The 15,365-nt window shown below is 36.8% G+C and overlaps 1 protein-coding gene and 1 long non-coding RNA gene across 6 annotated transcripts in view; one reads left to right on the forward strand and one right to left on the reverse strand.

Annotated features, from left to right (window-relative positions):
- PDE4D (phosphodiesterase 4D) overlaps window positions 1–11,700 on the forward strand; it is an 825,997-nt gene extending 814,297 nt beyond the window's left edge. For all 5 annotated transcript variants that reach the window (XM_075839367.1, XM_075839382.1, XM_075839375.1 and 2 more), the window contains 6 exons: window positions 22–186; window positions 2,027–2,126; window positions 4,208–4,362; window positions 7,157–7,279; window positions 8,100–8,282; window positions 8,806–11,700. In XM_075839367.1, the coding sequence (XP_075695482.1) occupies window positions 22–186; window positions 2,027–2,126; window positions 4,208–4,362; window positions 7,157–7,279; window positions 8,100–8,282; window positions 8,806–9,207 (1,128 nt within the window). In that variant the 3' untranslated portion in view covers window positions 9,208–11,700. The remainder of the gene's footprint in view (window positions 1–21; window positions 187–2,026; window positions 2,127–4,207; window positions 4,363–7,156; window positions 7,280–8,099; window positions 8,283–8,805) is intronic.
- LOC142661813 (uncharacterized) lies at window positions 6,767–11,813 on the reverse strand. The gene is made up of 3 exons (XR_012850824.1): window positions 11,771–11,813; window positions 10,911–11,096; window positions 6,767–6,944 (listed from the first exon to the last, which is right to left on the reverse strand). It is a non-coding gene; the product is annotated as an uncharacterized LOC142661813 (long non-coding RNA).
- Window positions 11,814–15,365: the final 3,552 nt, after the last annotated feature.

Here is a 15,365-nt window from a genome sequence, read left to right on the forward strand (position 1 = left end):
TTTTCTTCAATTTTCCTACAGGAACGAGATCTATTGAAGACCTTTAAAATACCAGTAGACACTTTAGTTACGTACCTAATGACTCTAGAAGATCACTATCACGCTGATGTGGCTTACCATAATAATATACATGCAGCGGACGTTGCTCAGTCTACTCATGTGCTGCTATCGACCCCAGCTTTGGAGGTAAAAACTTTAGAACTTGGTTAAAAAAAAAATCCATTTAGAATCCGTCAATCAAACGTTCTTCATAGTGAATTTTCTCCATTTTAGCACCATGCTGTTTTTGGATCCAACATTCTGTGCTGCTTAAAGCGGTTGTCTGGTTTCAGGAAATTAACCCCTTCATGCCGCATCCATTTTTCATTTTCAGTTATTCCGTCCATATAGTCCTATGAGGGCTTGATTTTTGCGGGACGAGAAGTCACCTTTTATTGTACCATATAATGTACTAGGAAACGGGAAGAAAATTATTTGTGGGTTAGAAAATGAAAAGAACAGTTCCTCCATTGTTTTTTGTGCTTAGTTTTTACGGCATTCACCGTGCAATTAAAACAACATGTTAACTTTATTTTGCGGGTCAATGCGATTTCGACGACACCAAATTTATATTGTTTTTCTGACGATTTAAATGCCGCGGACGCTATTGACCGCGGCCATCCCGCTCCTTACAGGGAAGTGTCGGCTGTAGCATACAGCCGACACCCGCGTTGTATGGAGCGGACTTAGCCCGTGAGCCCGCTCCATACTTTCCCTACCTGGCTATGACGTAAGTGTATGTCATACGTCAGAAAGGGGTTCATTTTATTTTTTGCTATAATTAAAAATTATTACATTTTCCAATATACTTTCTGTATTATATCCTCACAGTTTTCAGGATTTCTGCTTGCTGTTATTCAGTAGGAACATGCATTATTTTTATTCCAGTGGATACAATTCTGTCCTGGGCATGTGATGAACACACAAGACACAGCTCTGATACACTAAGGGTATGTTCACACGCAGTAACCAAAAACGTCTGAAAATACGGAGCTGTTTTCAAGAGAAAACAGCTCCTGATTTTCAGACGTTTTTTATGCCACTCACGATTTTCACTGCGTTTTTTACGTCCGTTTTTGGAGCTTTTTTCAACATAGTCTATGGAAAACGGCTCCAAAAACTTCCCAAGTAGTGTCCTGTACTTCTTTTTCTCGGCCGTTTTTTTACGTGTAAAAAAACGCAGCAAAAAAAGCTCCGATTTTTTGGGCGCTTACGGCACAAAAAATGGGCCGAAAATAGGCCGTGTGAACATACCCATACTGTAATTGCAATGAGCTGCGCACCTGTGTGTCCATGGAAATCAATGTTTTTTTTAATGTTTTTAATGACTTTTTTAAATAGATTTTACAAAAACATTTTTTTCACTTTTTACGATGATGAATTTAGATGTATATTATTGTACTGACAGAGACGACTGATAGAGAATAACACTATACTTTACGTATGTATGGTAGAAAGTTAAAAAAAAAAAAAATATATGTCCTTAAAAACACAAAGAACATTGATAAAAAAAAAAAGGTGTACATAGCCTTTAAGGGTGAATATTTATTTTATTTTTTTTAAAAAGTGATAACACTTGCCACAAAGTGGAGCATAAAGGAAAACTTTATTAACCAACGGAGACCACGATTGCAGACCGGTGTGCTTTAGTACACTTTCTAGAAAAAAAAAAGTTTGCCACGGTGTTAGCCAGTAGTTAAACATGCCATATTCTCAATTTGTTTCTCTTATTGAGAGAAGTAAAACTTACAGATGTAGCAAAGTTTAACTTGACTCTGATTTCACACAACATAAGCCATTGAAAAGTCAAGTTAAAGTTTCTTGCCACAGTATAGTGTCTTTTACGCGTTAAGAGTCAAGATAAAGGTTGTCACATCTGTCATCCTCGTTCTCTACCATCTACATCTTTGCTGTTAGTCTATCACCTGTTTTTCAGCTATTGAGAAAAATAGATTTATTGATTTACATGTTGTTGTTTTTATTTTAGGCTGTTTTTACAGATCTGGAAATTCTTGCTGCAATCTTTGCAAGTGCAATACATGATGTTGATCACCCTGGTGTTTCCAACCAGTTTCTCATCAACACAAGTAAGTGTTTTTGTTAGTATTGTTCTTGATTACTGTTATTATTCTTGATACACTAAATGAAAAAAAATAAAATAATAATTTACCATGTATCCTGTTCCATGGAGCTATGTAGGTTTTTGCAAACAAGACTAAAAAAATCAGAGTCATTAGTAAATGGGCTACAAAAAACTAATCCTCTTAAAGGGGTATTACCATCTCTGACATTTATAGCAAATCCACAGGAACGGGCACCTCTAGAACTGGCAATAATCAAAACATCTGGGTCCCTTGACCCCAGTCCTACCTTCTGCGCTGAGGCTGGTTTCTGAGGTGGCTGGGTTTATCAGAAATAGCCGAGCGCATATTGCTACGTTGTTTTCAGAACTCCCATAGAAGGGAGTAGGAGTTACAGAAACAGCGTAGCCACCTTGTAAATCAGTGGCCGAAGCCCAGCAGCAGAAGGAAGGACGGGGGTCAGGTAGCCCGTACTGGAGATATGTGCTGGTTCTAGAGGTGCTGGTTTTGCCACAAATGTCCAAGATGGAAATACCTCTTTAAGTATTTTGGGCGTGCTCTGTGACATGTGTCGAGGGCATTGTGCAGGGAGGGGAAGTCTATCATTTATTGTCAATGGTGGATCCTGTGTTATCTGCCTCCAGCTTTGCAATAGAGGTGTTACCTTTCATAGTAATTCTGTCCTCTGATGATAATGACATGACTTCTGCCCTGCCCCAGTGTACACAGCACAAGCTGAAATAAACTAAACTCTGATTGGAATACAACAAGTCATTTTCTGATATTAGATTTCTTTTAAACCTGACCGTTAATTCATCACAACATCCTGACCTCATGGTTAGAAGTGGTGCTCTTGGGGTTAAAGAATGTGTAAAATAGGGAATATATGTGGCATTTTATGTGCCATGTACCTAAATATAATTCTTGGATTTCGACTGCGTGCCTAGTAACCAGAGGGATACCCTAGAGTGCACAAATCAATGTGATGAGTCATCTTGAAAATGAGCGGAGAGGATGTCAGAGAGGAGTGCGGTATTCTAGTATATCTTCAGGTCCTTAACCTCTTCACATTGTGGGTTTTGGTTTGTTGTATTCTTTCTGTGTGTAATACATAACGTACATCATGGTTACAGGATTCCTTTAATCCAGTCTAGTCATTTTCATTGCATTTTGGTCGAAATGGCCAAAACACTGCAACCGAAAATTCTTCACAGTGCAATTCCAAGTTTTCTAGACGTTTTATTTATTTAGATTTGTATGTTTGTATTATTATTATTATTATTATTATGCTCCCATCTTAGTATAGCCTATATAGCATTGAATTGTTTAGTATAGGACACATTTTTTTTAATGCTTAAAAATGGCATAAATAGAGTAGAATCCACATAGACGTCTTTATAAAAAACAATACAATGCATTTCATAGTACAATTAAACTTTAATAAAACCCTATTTAAATACAATTTCCGTGTCTAGGGTTTATGTATTATATATCAGTTATCTGGGATTATAGCCAGATATTGTTATACTTTATATTGCAAAACAATACACATTGAGGCATGAAACGAGTTGGTTTTTTTTTGTAGGATCATTTTGCCCACTAGTAATATTCTATTGATTTCCTCAGGAACAATCTGTTCATTTCATTAAAACATGTCGCAAATCCTTAGAAATAGATCTTTGTTCTATGTTAAATTGCTAATCCATTGCAGAAGCAATATTAATGTGGAGAGTGTAGCGGCATTGCGTCTTATTAGGACGCACAGCTGTCAATCATTTTCTGCCATAGAGGTCAGGCACTGGCATGGTGTATTATTTCTGTATAAGGGGTTAGGACTGGCAGCGTTCTTGGACCAGTATTATTAAAGCTTCTTTTTCTTGATTCATTTAGGGTAATAAACACATGACACCGCAGCTATCATTTATCACGTCAGACCTGTCTTTATTTATACGGATTCACGCTGCTTCATTGCAATTGAGGCAATCAGGCAATCATATCCTATAATTAACATAGACAAGTACGAACCATTTTTTTTCTCAAGTCCCCTGTGTTGCGTCTGTTAACAACGATCCGTGATTTTCTTCCAGACTCAGAATTAGCCTTGATGTACAATGACTCATCGGTTCTGGAGAACCACCATTTAGCTGTGGGTTTCAAGCTGCTACAAGAAGAGAACTGTGACATTTTCCAGAACTTGACCAAAAAGCAGAGACAATCATTACGGAAAATGGTCATTGACATAGTGAGTACAGATTGTCATCAAACAACGTGTTCACATTCTGTTCGTTCCTTCTTTTTCCGGCCATTTTAAGGGCGTTTGTAGCTATACGTAAACATTATAACTACTGATACTTATGAAAAATAGTCATACAATAGAATCTTATTCAGCTGAAGGACAACAGGTTGTCAATGTATATTATCAGGGCGTAGCTAAACTTTCCATCACACTGGGAGAAGATTCAGTCCATTACACTAGCCCTGTATCTGAATACTCTGGCCAAGGCAGAGCGACTTGTTGTCAACCCCCTGGCACCCCTTCATGCCCCGCCAGACCCTCCTAGCTTGCCCCCTGGTACTGTAAATGCCCATGCTTTTGTTTTTTTCCATAAAAAAATATGTTTGTAGTTTGTGCATTTGGTTTATGGGTACAAGAATAGTCTATTGCTTTAGGTCTCATGCGCATAGGACCGTGTGCTACCATATGGTGCTTTCTTATTCTCCCAGACAAACATTTTTTTCTAGGGTAGAATAGCTTTAAATGTGGCACCCAATAGAAAATGGCACTATTTTTTTCAGTCAGATACAGTATTAATCCATTAGAAAAAATTAAACCAGAGGCATACAGAGGTACAGTAGGGCACCAAAGACTTATATGGGCACCATATAATGGTACCATAAAATGTAAAGCTTATATAGAGCCATAATACGACCGTGTACATGAGCACTATATCATTAAATAGGATGGGGTTTTGCACCATGTTGTTGTTCGGCTACCCGTTCCCCATTCTGATGAATCACTGTCAAGCATTAACGTTTGTGAATGTTTTGAATGGAGATATCCTTTAGTTTCACATATTATATTACATGACTATTGCTAGGAATAGGGACTGTGATGACCTCCCAGTATTTTGCCATGAAGAGAAGAGCTGTCAAACTGTGTGCATAAAAGATGATAGTAATAGTATGATTCAAATGGAACCTAATTAAAAACAACAAAGCAATCGGAGAATTAATTTGAAGTGTTGCTCCCTGTTAATTTGGTGAAGAATTACCCACCTTTCACTATTTATTTCTTGTGTACCAAAATTCCCTGCAATCTAGGTTATTTTTTGTTAGTGTTACACCCCGCTTGGTTTGGAATTAGTCTCTGCATGCCCACTCCATTCTAGGATGTATAGCCGAAGTGGCCTGAAACTCATAGCTTGTTTGCTTCTATTTTCCAGTATATTTTACATTCTCACTCTTTCCCTTAGTAACTAAAATAGTCTGCGTCTTGTGGAAAGGTGTGACAGGCGGGATACATTCTTTTTTTCTTCACAAGAACATTTCTTGCCTTCTATGAGCTGTATTTAGAAATACGGCAGCAGATTTCACATGAATTCATAACTTAACCCTTTGTACAGCAGAGTACATGTCTCGTTAAAGATGAATTTTCAATTTTCCTAGATGGATAGATAGATAGATAGATAGATAGATAGATAGATAGATAGATAGATAGATAGATAGATAGATAGATAGATAGATAGATGATAGATAGATAGATAGATAGATAGATAGATAGATAGATAGATAGATAGATAGATAGATAGATAGATAGATAGATAGATAGATAGGTAAAATTAGTGTATGTTACCCATGGTCTGATCTCGACAACCCCTTTTCAATTGAAGTTGGCCTGACGGTTTGCTTGATCATCCCACTCCAGCTTTAGAAACCCCAGGAGATCCATTAACATTCCCAAGGGGAGGCTGACGCTGGCTATGCATTTCCCTTGTCATTCAGTATGGCCGACCATGTAATACATGGATGCTTTTTGTGAGCAGCTCACCTGCTCTGGGTTACAGAGGTTGTCCTGAGTGTTGTACACCCCTCTATGATGTTAATAATCCCAGACAGGGGATAAGGAAAGGGGTTGATGACATTAAACTACCCCTTTAAGCCTCACGGTCCATTTATGCAAGCCTATAAACAAGGAAAACACTGCATTCTCAGTGTCAGTGACTACATTGCATTTTAGCAATTTACTCTTTGAATCAATATCTTGAGGATTAAACATTTGTAATCACATATAGGGTCTATGGCCATGCTGTATACTCTGAGGTCTCATGTTGGTGTAACCCTACTATTGAGGTCCCCACAAATGGAAAATTGATAAAAGTAAATACACTACAAATGTTATGCATTGTGACAATGGATCAAAGCTTCACGGCTTCTCTGGCAGTCCTATAGTAGCCTATTCTTGCTGCTTCATAGACAGAATGCACAACACTGCTAACGGAATCAGAGGACAATGACATAAAATACTGAAAGGAGCAATTCTAATATGTGTATAGTAGGGTATAGGTTATTCCCTATTATATAAGTGTTTTTTCACTCAAAAAAATCTGATTAAAAAAAGGGAAACCCTGAATCATTCACATGGTCCTAGACTGTTTTTTATTCATTTACAATTTGTGAGATCTACTGGTATTTCCATGACCTACTTGTCATGAGATGATCTGTGGAGTACTCTCGATTCCCCTTATTACCTTTGTTTTTCATGCCAAGCCTAATTTTGTATTCTCCACTGCAGCACTGAGACAGGACCGGTACATCGCTGACATCCTAACAAATGACAAGCATATTCAGCTCAGTATATGCCCTTAGGAGTTTAAGACTAATTTTGGCATTTCACTTGGGGCACGGAAAAACATACAAAATAACATGGATGGTCTGCGTCCAATTTTAGCAGCTTTATTAGTACTCGTTTGTGTATATAATGCTTGTAAATAAATCTGTGTATGATTTATTAATTAGATTTACATTATGTCTTTAAGGTGCTTGCAACAGACATGTCAAAACATATGAATTTGCTGGCCGATTTAAAAACAATGGTTGAAACCAAGAAAGTGACTAGCTCGGGAGTGCTTCTCCTTGACAACTATTCGGATAGGATACAGGTAATGCACCACATAAGTACAACTACGGCAATGAACAGTTTTTCTTGTTTCTGAACTCATCCTGAATCTATATGATCTCTGTCTTCTCATACTTCCCATTGCCTGAGTGGAGGGGACCTAAACAAACCTGTGTAGAGTTGATACGCAATGTATTGCTATAGCAGATAGAGCTTTCTGTGATCACTTTTGGACATATAGCACCATGTACTGAAATGGTGGTCACCCAGGCAGGGAGTCAAGTGGTTTCTAGGTTACCCAATATGCAGCATTTTGTAGAGGAAAGGGGGGAGTACAAGAAAACAAATACATTTATCTTGCAAAGGTATATGCAGTTACTACAGTGGAATTAGATTTTACTGTCTCCAACATGAAATCAACCACAGCCCTCCCTATACACAAACACTCATATACTCACGCACTGTACAGCACACATATACACTAGGCTTAGTGAAAATTATTATCTTATTGGATGCAAAAGACCAGCGTTTCTTAACCTGTGGTTTCCAGCTGTTGCAAAACTACAGCTACCATTGTGCTGATCAGGACATGATGGGGATTGTAGTTTTTAAATGTTGTAAATAGTTGTTATGATCGGTCCTTATTTTTCTCCAAAGAGATATTTCTAGATAAAAAAAATGTCATACGCTCCATATGTGGGATAATGCTGGACGGTTTCATTATTTATCTAGTTCTGACTAAAGCGGCACAACATGACTCTTCTAGACGGCTTTCACAGCTTAGAAAAGTGTAAATGAAACAGAAGACTTGTGCCTCCTGTGTAATAACACAGCTGGTGACAGTGTTTTTATGTCTATTTTAGGTTCTGCAGAATATGGTGCATTGTGCGGATCTCAGTAATCCAACCAAACCACTGCAGCTTTACCGACACTGGACAGACCGAATCATGGAGGAATTTTTCAGGCAAGGAGACCGGGAAAGAGAACGAGGGATGGAAATAAGCCCCATGTGTGATAAGCACAATGCATCTGTGGAGAAATCACAGGTACAGTGTTTATTGTCTCACTAGAAACAAGTAGTTTGACTGTAGAAAATGCAATGCTTATGATTTATTCTGTCGAAGTGACATCATATTTTAAGGTTATTTGTTAACTATAGGTCAGCTGATAAATTGACACATTTTATTTCTCTGCATTGAGTCATGGGGCTCTGTAAGCTTAACTTGTGGCGATCACTGGGGTGGCTTTAGTCTAAGAAGCTTTAAACAGCCATATGGCTCCTTTATTCTGAAAATCAGTGGTGTTCCCAGGTCACACTTAGCAATATGCCATCACTTTTAACCATTTTAAGAGAGAGATTCCAGTTTGAACATCTGCACATTTTTGGGAAAAATTGATAGTCTCTCTAGGTGTTGGAATGGTTAAAGGAAAGGGGAACTGTCCAGAAATTGCACCTAAAGCTGTATTTCTAATAAATGATACATACAGCATGTTAGTATATATTTTTTTATAGTTCAATTAATAAAACCATGTGTATAATACCTTTGCTGTGCCCTGTTTTTGCATTAGGTCGGGTTCATAGACTACATTGTTCATCCATTGTGGGAGACATGGGCAGACCTTGTTCACCCAGATGCCCAAGATATTTTGGACACGCTGGAGGACAACCGAGAGTGGTATCAAAGCACAATTCCTCAGAGTCCATCCCCTGCATCGGATGAGCAGGAAGAAGGGAGGCAAGGTCAAACAGACAAATTCCAGTTTGAACTTACACTGGAAGAAGATGGGGAGTCAGACACAGAGAAGGACAGTGGGAGTCAAGTGGAAGAGGACACCAGTTGTAGTGACTCAAAGACCCTTTGTACCCAGGACTCAGAATCAACTGAAATCCCCCTTGATGAACAGGTGGAAGAAGAGGAAAGTCAGACAGAACCTAGCGCACTAGAAGGAGAGCACTCACCAGACACGTAACAGTGTGAAAATATTTCTCTTTTGATCTTTTTAATGTTTTTAGTTTCTTTTTGAAAAGAAAAATGGTTTCCAAAGTGCATGAAACGTGCCGCAACCATGCTCACACCTCACTGTCATCTGCCAGGATATTTGTTGATCAAAATTGACCTAGTTTACTCAGTTTGGCACTCAGGAATTTTAACTGAAATTCATTTCATAGCATTGAGAAGCTAAGAGGAAACTTTGGCAGACAAGTACATCACCTACCCTGAACATCTTTGTTTTGTGGAGTGACAAGACCAAGGAAGACAATGGCGCCAATGGGATTTAAAAAAAAAATTGAATGAGGAGTTCTGCAGTGCTCTCCTTTTTGTAAAAATAAATACAATTTCAGGACACATTGTGGATGGCAAAGCATCAAGGCAAAAAGATGAGCTGTGGAGATTACATGATTTTCTAATTTTAAGTCTTCCTGATAAAATGACTGAAAATATATAAAAAAAAAAAAATCTGCCGCTCTTTGGGCTGCAACATACTCTGCATTTTGTACCATATGTAATACAAAGATTTTTTTTTTGTAGAGCTTACTTTTATTATTAAATATATTGAGGTATTCTATAAAAAAATAAACTTAAAAAAAAACAAAATCAAGAAAAAAACAAAAAAGGTACATTCATCCGCCACAGATTTTTTTTTCCAAAGAGTAACTTGCAAGTTTTCAGTACAAGTAACGTGCTACACTGGATTACTTCTCCAGGTTATGGATTTTTTTGCACCTTAGAATTTCATAGCAATTGATTGGACTGTAGAGATCCATTCTTTTATATACTTGTATCTTTCTTAAAGACACTGTCTTGCAGGAAACCCTTTCAGTACAACTTAGATTTTAATCCTCTTTTAATGTTCCGATTAGCACAGAAAGAATGCATTGGCCACTTTTCCCATATACTGTGGAAGGTCACCCCTTTATCATGTACAGGTTGCCCAGTCTCAATGTCTCACACCTTGCTACACCACAAAGTAGGGATTCCATCGTCTAGTGGCTTGTGCGATCAATTGGCCCATGCCGTCAACCGCTTGAGTCCGTGAATCCAATGTTAATGAAAGATGTTTCATGCTAAATGCCTTTAACTTTTTGTCCGGATCTAATTGGCTTATGTGCAATATAATAGCAAGTTAACAAAATGTTCTGCGTTACTTAAAAGTATATAGCTGCATCATACACACACACACACACACACACACACACTCACACGCACACAGACACGCATATATGTATATACATGTATGTATGTATATGCATATATACTGAACTGTATGGTTACCAATAGTCAGGCCTAAACATTACACTCTGCATAGTACCTGCTAATGTCCGTGAACCCACCATTATTATTCACCTAAAATACACAATATTAAGCATCCACAAATACCATCTATATTGTATATGTAAAAGAAAAACAACTTTATAATCTATCTACCTGTGTAATGTAGCAGTGCTAAATAAGCAGCACTACTAGCAAAGTTTATGGTACTGCTAACAAATGTCTGTCGACTCATCCTTATGCTGTAGAAAAAGAAATGCATCGAATTGCATGCAGACTATTGTTGTTTGTGTATAATATTGGCCAAAAATATTTTTTGACAAAAATGATAAAAAATTACATGAAAAAAAAAAATCTTTACACAGGACTTCAGCCTTCAGTGTAGCCTTAAGTGTCTCTTACTTGTGTTTCACGCCTTTAGAATTTCTCATTTGGCAAGCGGATTTAGGCGAGTCTTTGCAGTTTTACCTCCAGCATCAATCTGCATAAATGCTTTGAATTGAAGAACCCACTGTGCTGTCTGATATGTAGGGATTTTCCATTCCACACATTACTCATCCTGTCGCTCACCTCCTGCCCATGGAGTGCCTGGAATGTAACAATGAAAAAAAAGCAATATTATTTCCAAAAATAAAGGTCGACCTGAAAGGGTTCACAACTGCACTAATGGAAATTGTTTCATACAACAAAATGTCACCCCCATTAAGCATGCAAGAATAAAATACAAAAATACAAAAAAAAAATCACACTCATCACCCATAGACAATCAGCGAGTATGACATTGTTTTGGTAGATAAATCTAACGCACTGTATAATCCTTTTCTTTCCTTTTTTTCCTTCTATTTTCCTCTTTGCCAAAGTGTTCATATTTTTCTTCTAATTAAACATAAAAAGTGTCTTCATATTTTTTTTAACTAACATAAAATTCATTATTTTGCCATAAAAAAAAAACCCGCAACACATCTGGTGCTGTATGGCTTTACATTGGTTGCTCGACTTTAGCTTGACAGCAAAAAAAAAATATTTATTTTTTACATTTTTTTTTTGTATTTTTATTTTCATTGGCTTTTATTGAGAGCTTATTTTGAAGGTACAACATATTGTTTTCAAAGGAAAAAAAACTTGAATGAAATGGATTTACAGAGAGCCGTGTCAAAGTGCAAAGTGTTTTATTTTATTATTATTATTATTATTATTATTATTATAAACATATATTTATTACTTTTGTGCCATTCATCATTTTCCTCACCGGATGACCTTACCTGTAATACAGTCTTGTTTGTCTCTGTTTACAACCAAGTATTTATTGTAATGTACATACTGTTAATTGTAAAATACCAGTTCTTATTAATATTATGACATCATCTGGAAACAGGTGGTGTTCTTATATCTTGAAATTCTTGTTGAGAGAATGAATATTCTGTATATTTACTCCTGTACATTTTTCTTCTGTATAATAATGTCACCTTAGAGCTTCTTTATGGAAAATCTGAAAAAAAAAAAAATTTGAAAAAAAATTCTATGGTAAATATAAAAGCTGCAGGTCTTTGGTCCCAGGGCTGTGCCTTAACTCTGAACTATATTTTAATGTGTTTTGCTGCATTTGGAAATGGGAGTTGAAGGAAAAAGGCTGGGCATTTTATTGAGATTTTTTATTTGTTTAAACCATGCACTTTTTTTTTACATTTATTTCATAAAAGGCTAGAGACTAGAAGTGAGGTCAATACAGTTTTCTTTTCTTTTACATCACAACATCATACAGGGGGCAATGGTTGTGGTTGAACCTGGCTCTGTAGCCTAAAGAGGCCCACAATGTTTTCCTGTCCCATAGGAGGAGACCAATACAATAAATAAATCATAAAAGTTGGGGGGAGGGGGGCTGTTACAAATTTTGCATTGGGGCTCATAAGCTTCAAGTTACGCCTCAACATCATACCAGGGTCTTGCACAGGTCACTGTTTAAATGCATCAAAAGTGGGCCATGAAATAATTACTATACTCATACATTATTTATTCATTTTAAAACAAATGTGAAAATTTATTTAATGCAAATTTAAAAAAATTCTAATTTAAAATTATTGCAAAGGAAAAGAGAAAATAATTTTAATTAAATTTTTTGAGTCAATTTTTCCTAGAAATGTTTTCCACTTTGCCATGGTAAAGACTAATTGCTGTTGCAATTGTTACATCAGTTGGGTTGTAGAATATATGGGTAAGGGGATAAAGACTGGGGGGGATATGAGGTATATAATTTAATAAAATTTAAATAGCCATTTCCCCAGGTTTTATCTAATTTTCAATTATTATACGGCTCAACTGGTAACAAATACAGGAAATAAATAAGGGATTTACACTGAGAAAGTGCAGAAATTACCTCATTTTTGAAGGCCCACTAGTCCCCAAAAATATTACTTTATATGAAAAAGATATATCATTTTTTTTAAATTATTTTTATATTTCATATTACGTTTCATATCTTTCATCACATTTTATGTTGTCGCCTCCTTTATTATTTCTGTGTATTATCCACCAAAGCAATATTTAATCCACATACAGTATATGTATAATATAGTAGGGTTAGCATAACCCATTGTAGCAGTTTTCAATATTGCTGTACTGCATGTATAGAAAATGTGAAAGCGTCTCTCTTTGGTCACGCTTCACAATAATGACACTAATACTAGTGGTCTAGTAATCCAAAGCTTTTCTGTTTTGTAGAGAAAGTAATGTATAGCGTAGATACCATTGTACAGATATGTATAGTTGCACTATTATAATGAAATAAATACACATATCTTCTTATAGATTATTTAAGCAACGGCACAGGTGTAATGGGAGAAGACACCAGGGAATGGTATGACCACCAAAGCTATTATCAAGGCTTAAGGCCGGAGTAATAGTCGTTCCCCATCTACGTTTTTTTTCTGATACTGACTGTGTTGTTTTTGTACAGTATATAGCATTGAAGCGACATAGTCTTCTGCCTCAAAAGATGGGTGCGTCTTACTAGTGTAAGGCCACCCTATAATATTACGTAGGTAGTACAAAAAAGTGTGGTCATAGTTGGCTACGGAGCCAATTTCTCCAGTTGTCTTTTTCCCAATCAACACCAATTGTGCTTTCTGGCCAGTTGAAACCTATTAGCACTGTATTATGTAACACAATTCTATGAAGATGATATTTCATTCCATCAATGCCCAGCCATCGGTGACTGTTCCGTTTAAGGGGAGATTCTTTTTCGTAAGTAATCAGAGCCTCCTTTTTGACACAAACTGTAGATTTTAGCAGCCCTGGTCCAAAGGATTTTGATTGCTTTTCCTTTAATCCATATTTAAAAAAAGGGATTCTCAAACGACATAAATCCTGAATCATTTGTTTTTTGTTTCTTTTGTATTTTTTCTTCTATTCTTTCTTCTGGGTATGTCAGTACAATGGCATCCTGTGTGAACACTGCAATGATTTTCAATGTTTCTTAGCCTCTTTAACAGCCTATGGGATAGTACTGTACATCAATATCTTCATATAAAATTTTTATATGCAATGGAAATAAAAGCATGGGTTGGTTCTGCCTATTCTCTGTGTGTATGAGTCTTTGTTCAGATCTTTCTCTCTATATCAGCATAATTGGTACGAGGAATAGAGTGTAGACTAAATAAGTGGTTACATTAACATAACGTAAAGGGATAGTATTTTAAAGGCAGATTTCCAAGTGCGATGATACCTATGACAGAGACAGCAAACTTCCCCTTCTTTCCCCTCCACCCCTCATTATGCTCACTGTACTAAGGGTGGCTTAGGGGGTAGTGATAATATTCATGTATTATCCCTGGTGATCTACAGTGGCTTAGCGATTATTACCTAGGGTAATGAAGGAGTTAACATTGATATCCATTATCCTTTTTCTACGATGGTTATAAGTCAATATCTAATATCCCTGAATGATTTATATACACTATAACTATATAGTTTAGTCTTATAAATGGTTTAGGATTGTAAAGGGGTCAATAGGTCAAAATCTGTTTTTATGATACAGGGCTTTAAATATCCACAATCATTCAAATTCTGTCTGCCTGCAGCTGTTACTAGAGGGGGCTTACAGCACCGCTAGTCCTGTCCATATTGGGTCCATAAGCAGCTCTAAGGACTTTCACCATCATTGTTCTTAAACATATACAGTACTGTGCAAAGATTTTAGGCAGTTGTAGAAAAATGCTGCAAAGTAAGAATTATTTAAAAAATAGAAGTGTTAATAGTTTTTTTTTTATCAATCAACAAAATACTAAGTGAATCAAGAAGCAAAATCTAAACAAAATCAATATATGGTGTGACCAACATTTGCCTTCAAAACAGCATCAATTCTTCTAGGTACACTTGCACAAACTCATAGATTATAGTCAGGTGTATGATTAACCAATTATACCAAACAGGTGATAATGATCATCATTTTCATATGTAGGTTGAAACACAGTCATTAACTGTAACAGAAACAGCTGTGCAGGAGGCTTAAAACTGGGTGTGGAACAGCCAAACTCTGCTACAAAGGTGAAGTTGTGTCACAGGTCCACCATGGCAAGACTGAGCACAGCAACACGACACAAGGTAGTTATACTGCATCAGCAAGTTCTTCGCCCATGCAAAGATTTTAAGCAGATGGGTTTCAAGATGTGCTGTTCAAGCTCTTTTGAAGAAGCACAAAGAAACTGACAGTGTTGAGGACCTTAGACACAGTGGTCAGCCAAGGAAACTTAGTACAGCAGATCAAAGACACATCATACTTCCCTTTGAAATTGTAAGATGTCCAGCAATGCCATCAGCTCACAACTTGCAGAAACCAGTGGGACCCAGGTACATCTACTG

This window comes from Rhinoderma darwinii, chromosome 1 (assembly GCF_050947455.1).
Source record: "Rhinoderma darwinii isolate aRhiDar2 chromosome 1, aRhiDar2.hap1, whole genome shotgun sequence".
In the NCBI taxonomy this organism is placed as follows: domain Eukaryota; kingdom Metazoa; phylum Chordata; class Amphibia; order Anura; family Rhinodermatidae; genus Rhinoderma; species Rhinoderma darwinii.